The 7400-nt window shown below is 31.7% G+C and overlaps 1 protein-coding gene across 1 annotated transcript; it reads left to right on the forward strand.

Annotated features, from left to right (window-relative positions):
- The first annotated feature begins 2015 nt into the window (after positions 1–2015).
- Positions 2016–5431, forward strand: LOC112529514. Its single transcript, XM_025140833.1, has 3 exons — positions 2016–2258; positions 2887–3072; positions 5040–5431. The coding sequence occupies exons 1-3, from the start codon at positions 2193–2195 to the stop codon at positions 5250–5252; spliced, it is 465 nt and encodes a 154-aa protein (XP_024996601.1). The 5' UTR covers positions 2016–2192; the 3' UTR covers positions 5253–5431.
- The last annotated feature ends 1969 nt before the right edge of the window (positions 5432–7400 follow it).

A 7400-nucleotide genomic window follows, 5' to 3' on the forward strand; every position in this document is an offset into this window, starting at 1 on the left:
TAATGGATTTTGTTCGTTATGAAATATACGTATCATAAAACGGGTGCATAGTTAATGAAATAGATTCATGTAAAATAGTTAATAAATTAGTTAATGAAATAGATTCATGTAAAATAGTTAATAAAATAGTTAATGAAATAGATTCATGTAAAATAGGTAATGAAATAGATTCATGTAAAATAGTTAATGAAATAGTTAATGAAATAGATTCATAGTTAATGAAATAATGCATAATGGATTTTGTTCGTTATGAAATTAATCTGCATGTAAAAATTTTAATGTGAAAAGGTTTCATTGCAAAATAGTTAATGAAATAGATTCATGATGGTGAAACATTTTCATTTTCTAATTTACCTGATATGGTTGCCTTGAATAAAAAATACTATGAATTAAATTTGTTTACCGATTCTACCCTTATTGATGAAATAAAATAAATATTAATTATTTTTTAATTTTTAATTTCCTAAAATAAAGTAATGTAATCTTAGCCATTGATCAAAAAAATGAATGAATGATATTGGTTTACACGGTTTACACAAATGAGTCAAGTTTTTATTTGAACGCTCCTATATATATATATATATATATATATATATATATATATATCATAGTTCTAAATAATTTATTATGGCCTTGTTATGGCTTCAAGACTTCGGTTCACCGTCACGTTAACCCCTGTGGCTTCACTGTAAGACTTGAATTCAATTGTAATGTGTTATGGTGCTTACAACGTGTTATGGCATGTTTCAAATGCGTTATTTTATAATGTGTGATTTTTTTTAATATATTATTTGAGGGATAAATGATAATTATGTACGATACCTAAGACTTTAATCATACTTGATTGATGATTTGAGTGGTTTGGGACATCTCTTATTCCAACTTTTGAAATACTTGATTGACAATTTGAAGTACTTAATTCTAAGTCTTCATAATTTAATTATATATTTGGATGATTGTAATGATTAATAACTTTATTTTGTATATTTTTAGTATTATTTATCATATTTCATTCCTCAACATGCAAGGGATTGGTTGGTTTGAGATTTTTCAAACTGCCATAATTGGGTTGGATTCTAAAAATGTCTCAAACTGTCCAACTTAATTCATGTACACCCCTAAGTAGATTCATCTTTATATCGAATTTTCATGTCTTTTATCCAATCAAAAACCACAAAAACTTAATTATAAAATCGGTTTTGATTAGTTAAAAAAATAAAAAAAATGGACAAAAATATCCTTTTTTAATGGATTAAATAATCTAGATGCTATTAGTGATGGCCAAACCCGCCCGGTCCGGGACCGGTTATAGGACCGCAATCTAGGACCGATTATAGATTTGGGGTGTTTCGCGAGACCGGGACCGATTATGGACCGGCCCGACCTGGCCCGATTTTTAAAAAATGTAGCTATTTTTTTTTAAATGTAGCCGCTTTTTGGGCCTTTTTTGTATTTTTTGTTTTCTAAATACTATATATAAGTGTCTTGGTTGAGGGATTTACATACCAAGTTCTCGATTCGTAAAAAACGCAAAATAAAGGTTCACTGTTTCTCACTATATTTTGTAAGATAATGTAATTTTAATATAATAAAACGCATTTTTAAAGTGTATTTGAGTGACACAATTACAAATTTTATAATGTACTAAAAATATATATCATTAAAAAAATAAAAATAAAAAATTTATTTTTTAATGACCGGGACCGGCAGCCCACAACCGGTTAAAATAAAATTTGACCGGGTTCAACTTTTTCGGCCGGGACCGATTATTAAATTTTTTAGGACCGGTCAGGACCGAAGGTTTTTGGATCAATAGATGCTAGTACCAAAACTGAAGTAAGGAACCCTGGGGACCAGATTTATAGTTTAACTCGATTCATTATTAAGGCGTCAACGACATATAGAATTGAAAATTGAGAGGTAGCCATAGATTTTACCCCCACATAGCTTATCGTCTTTATTCGTCTTCAGAAAACGATATATAGATATAGATATATATATATACACACACACACACACAGAGGTATTACAGACAGAATCCAACCAAACCCACCAAGCCAAGCTATCGATTCTCTTTCATCTTCCTTTTTCTCTCTCTCTCTCTCTGATTAACCTGACACAAAATCCCAGATCACGTTTGGAACTGTTCGATTACTTGTTTTTTTCTCCAAAAGATTCCTTCTTTCACCAACATGGTGAGTCTTTTTTCACGATTTTCTGTCATCAGAAACGGCCATCGTCGCTCCCAAAGTGCACTTGTAAGGACACACCCATCTCTCTAATTCCTTTTCATCATACCTGTTCTTCAATCTTCATCTTCATCTTCATGTTTTTAAATCCATTATGATTTTCATGCTCCAGTTCCCCCAAGTTTGCTTTCTCTTCTGTTTTGGTCAAAATCCACTCGTCAATTGTCTTTTGTTTGATGATACGATACTGAATTATTGGTTTTCTGAGCAATTCGCTACGACATTTCAGATTTCAAATTTGGGGGTTTGACTTTTATTCAAAATTAACCTGTTTTTGTGGGAATTAAGGGATGAAATCCAGTTTTTGTGGTATATATAGTAGCTAATGTTGAGATTTTCTGTATGCTATTGCTTGTTCTTACGAAAAATTTCAAGTCAACCTTTGATTCTCTCTATAATTTTACCGTGTTTGACTTTCGAGGGTCAAAATGAGTTCATATCTAAAGTCGAAATTGATGAAAAATGCTTCTTTGAGTATTAAATATTTTACAGCTACATGAAACTACGTAAGATTATGAACATAAAACACTTTAAAGATCAAAGAAAATGCAAACATTTCATGTCAATTTTGAATTTCAAATCATCAGAGTTTGACTCGCGGTTCTATTTGTGATCTTGTGTTTTGGTTGGTTTTAAGGAGGAAATGGAAGTTGCAGCCCCAGATACAGTGGCTACAGAAACCGCAAGTGTCACAGGATTCATGTCTACTTCTCATCACGGGATCGAAGTAGCCGTTGAGTTTAAGCCGGTCGAGCATCCCACCGAGCCGCTTGACATCGATCAACCCATTCCGTGCCCATTGCCTGAACCTTCAATTCTGAATGTAAGGGATTGTTTGTTTACCTGTTAATAGTTCCATTAAGAAGCAATCTTTGAATCGTTAGAATATAAATCTTGTTTGGCAAAAAAAAAAGTCTGCCTCTTAATGGTTCTGAAACCCTCTAAATGATTTTGTATCATGGATCTCCCTTAACCATCCAACGCCCTAATTTTATTGTAAATAATTATCAAACAATTATAATTCATTTTGCATTATATCATGAGAGCCTCTTAATCATTCTGACCGCTTATTCATTCTGCATTAAACCATTCAGCAACTGTCAAACGGTCCCTAAGTATATGTTAAAACTAGTTTTCTTGCATTTGGTGTTTTTTTATTAACTTGGATATTCAACCCGCTATGCGACCCGACTAATCCCAGCGACCACATGTTTTGCAAATAGCCCGGAGTCATAGCATTTGAACCTCCGTAGCCACAAGGGGATTTTTATTTCCCATTGGATTTGAACCTGGACCTCCTGATACTTTTGATCTTTGGAGCCAAGTTCAAACCAATCAGGCACCACACTTGTGGTTTGCATTTGGTGTTTTATGCTCATTGAAAACACATGTTGATTTTTCTTGGTTCTTTGTTCATGATTTTTGAAGAACCGTTACAATAAGATCGGATTTATTGGACGTCAAATATGTGTAAATGTCTTAATAAACTTTGTCACGTAACATTACTTTATAGAAATGTGTGTCTTATATAAATGTGTTACAATAAGTTTATAGGACATTTTTTGGGCGTTCTAATAAGTGGATGTCGTATCAGTATATTGTAACACTTTAATATAAGATGCACAATTTTTTGTGTTATAAACTTAAGTTTTATAAAACTGTCTATTATGATATTTAGACATATTTGAGATCCTATAAAGCTGATTTTGTTTTAGTGAACTGATCTGATTTTGCTGATAGTTGTTTGTGTTTCTCAATTTGAATCGTGGGTATCGTTAATCCGTTAGTTAGGATGAGGATTTAAGCAGTTAGTCGAATGATCTTTTCTAGATAGAGGTTAGATTTGCATAAATTCCACCTTCCAGACCTCTGATATACCTGCTGGTTTGGTTTGGTTTAGTTTGGTTCATATGACGTTTTTGGACGTCTTAACAGACATTTTAAAATATTTTAATATAAATTGTTGTATTAGTTATTTTTATAGGACACTACTTGAAAAAGTGTCTTATAAAAAACAAGTGTTCTATAAGAAGATACATTCATAGGACATTGCTCAAAATAGTCCTATAAAATAGCTAATATTACAGTTTATTTTAAAGATGCCCTAAAAAGCTTTGTCAAGACGTCAAAAAGTGTCATATAAACTTATTACAACACTTTTAGACGAGAATTTATTGTTTGGTGACCTATAAAGCGATCTATTAAGATACTTCGACATTATTGACATTCGATAAAGCCGATTTTGTTGTAGATTGGTAGAATGATATTTCCATAGAAAGAGCTACACTTTGACTTTTTGAAGTCAACCAAGTACTTTCCGTTGCAAAATCGATAGAGATTACTTGAGGAAATATATCGTCATCCTATTTCTCGTATTCACATACATTTTTAACGTAGTTTTGACATTAAAAAAAGTCAAAATGCAATTCATTTTCGACTCCGTCCTCCATTGCATACAAAAAAGTAGTCATTTGATAACCACAAGGGTGATGTCCAATTGGTTTGAGCTTGGATTCCAAAGGTCAAAAGTGTATGGAGGTCTCATGTTCGAATCCAAGGAGGAACAAAAATCTCCTTGTGGCCATGGAGGTTCAAATGCGACGACTTCGGGTGACCCGCAAAGCGGGTGGTCGCCCTGAGATTAGTCGGCTTGCATAACGGGTTGGATATCTAAGTTAATCAAAAAAAAAAAAAAGTAGTCATTTGATATTTAAAGCCAAAATCTTTTGTTCTTCTTTTCGGTTCGTTTTTGGATTGCATTTTCTGATTATGTGTTCTAATGCATAAAAGGATGGACGGATATGGAAAGAGCGTGTATCTGCAGGCGTGCAAAGGAGGGCCGACTTGCCCGTAATGCAAGAAGAAACCGGGGGCCCACCGGAACCCGAGACGCCTCGAACAAAATCACGACCTCGAACAAATCGCATGATACTTCCATCAATCAGTGCACCAGAACATAACATTCTTAAACTTCTCGAAGAATGTCATGCCTCGGGGATGTAAGTTATTGTCGTCGCTTGTTCAAATTCGGGAATCGTTTGCTGTATTTTCATAGATTTCCATTCTCGTCCTACATTTTTTCGACATCACGTATCATCCCGAAAACACGAATCCAACATTGTATGTACATCTCTCTGATCAGTATATATTGGTCTATTATATCATGTCGTCCAAATGTGACCATTTAACGCCGTTATCGGCTTGTGTATTAATGTGCCAAGTTATAAGGGCATTTGTATAGAAAATTGGCAACTTTCCAATAATTTACAATTCGTCGACAATTAGCGGAGCCGTTTTTAACATGTTGAGAGCATCTTCAACAAATTCTTCAAATTTTCTCTAAAATGAATAATAAAAATACATTACATTATTAAAATATTTCATTCATTTAATATAACTAGAAGAGTACTCGCATAATGCAGCGAGATACATCTCGATTTTAATGTTTCGTTTTTTTTTCTTAGTTGATGTTATAATACGGTTTTATATGGTTTTGAAGAAACAATAATATTTTTATTTTTTAATAAAATATAAATATGAAGAAATCATAAAAATAAAATAAAAATACTAATATCAGTACCAGACCAACTATTTAATTTTTTTTTGTATTTCTTTCATTCATTTTTTTTTATTTTTGGTTTAATAATATAATTTTTTATAAAAATAATAATTAAGTATTTTGTTAGAACTCAATGATTATCCTAATTATATTTTAGTTTTTTTATATTTAGAATAAAATGTTTATCCTTAATTTGATTATGTTTATCTGAAGTTAGTTATATGGATTGAAACATGAAGCTTTAATAAGTTGTACTTACGCACAATTTACTTGTACTCTTGAATTTTAAGTAATATGCATCAATAAACAGTACTTAATGCATAAGAAATGGTTTTTAAGAGATTGGGTCAAATGCTTTATAATATAGTATAGATATTATTTCTCGGTCTAAAAATTAATTTTGAAGTTTCTTATTGGTGAGAATATATTAAAAAAATATTTCTCTTTTATTGTAATCATTTTTTGGCACTTCTCCAAATTTAGAATATTTTACACTTTCTTTGTTTTGAAGAAAAGTTTTGGAGAATCTGTTGGAACAAAAAACATGTCCAAAATTTTCATTTTTGGAAAATATGTTGGAGATACTCTAAATATTTGATTTTGAACAGGGCGTTTGGAATTTTAGGGCCCAGTTTTACATTGTTTAGGGTCTTTCATCAATGAATGTAAAACTATAGCCGACCTCAATGTCTATTTAATTTCTATCAGAAAATAAAAGTAATATGTCTTATTATCGCCTCTGTAATTTGTATATATGTATCTTTGTTATCTAAAAAATAGGTGGTACAGAGCCTCCAAGAAGATGAGAACATCTCTGACAATTAGGATTGTAAACAAACCGAGCAATCAGCGAAGCGTGCGGTGAAAGTTCATTTACTTAATAAATGAACACATTTTTTTGTTCGTTTAGTTAAATTAACGAACATGGACAATGATATTATTCATTCATTTACGTTTGTAAAACTTCATTCATTTACGTTCGTTTAAGTTAATGTATGTTTTTTATATATAAACTAGTGTTTGACATCGCGCGTTGCATGATGATGATAATTTTTTTAAAATTATTAAAGTTAACTAAATGAATCGATGATCACATTTATATATTAAATTAATAAGAATCAATATTACCTTTGATATATGAATCTACCCACCTCATTTTGATTATCCATATATTTTATACGAATTTCACAAAAAAACAAATTAATCCCGAATACAGTGCAAACAACCCTGAAAATACACTGTTCCGAGTCACTTAAAGTCATAACTGACTTTCGACCCTTCATGAAAGTGGTTGCAAGATACAAGCTTATTTCGACTTACAATTTGTGAGTTATACATTGTCAAAGTACGGGAGCTGCACTATCGGTAAAATCCAATTTCACAATTTCTCAACTAAGCTTTATGATCCCAACTTCGCGTATTCAATCAAACGGGTAATTTTCCCCTCGACTACTCCCATACTACCCCCCATAAACTGAAAATCCATAACCCCAATTGCTGCGGTAATACCTTTTAGTTGTCTTATGCTTGTTTGAACAACCTCGATTAATCTTGTCTTTTTTATTATGTTGTACTAAAAAATGATTAAAACT

This window comes from Cynara cardunculus (genome assembly GCF_001531365.2).
Source record: "Cynara cardunculus var. scolymus isolate 2C chromosome LG 16, CcrdV1, whole genome shotgun sequence".
Taxonomy (NCBI): domain Eukaryota; kingdom Viridiplantae; phylum Streptophyta; class Magnoliopsida; order Asterales; family Asteraceae; genus Cynara; species Cynara cardunculus.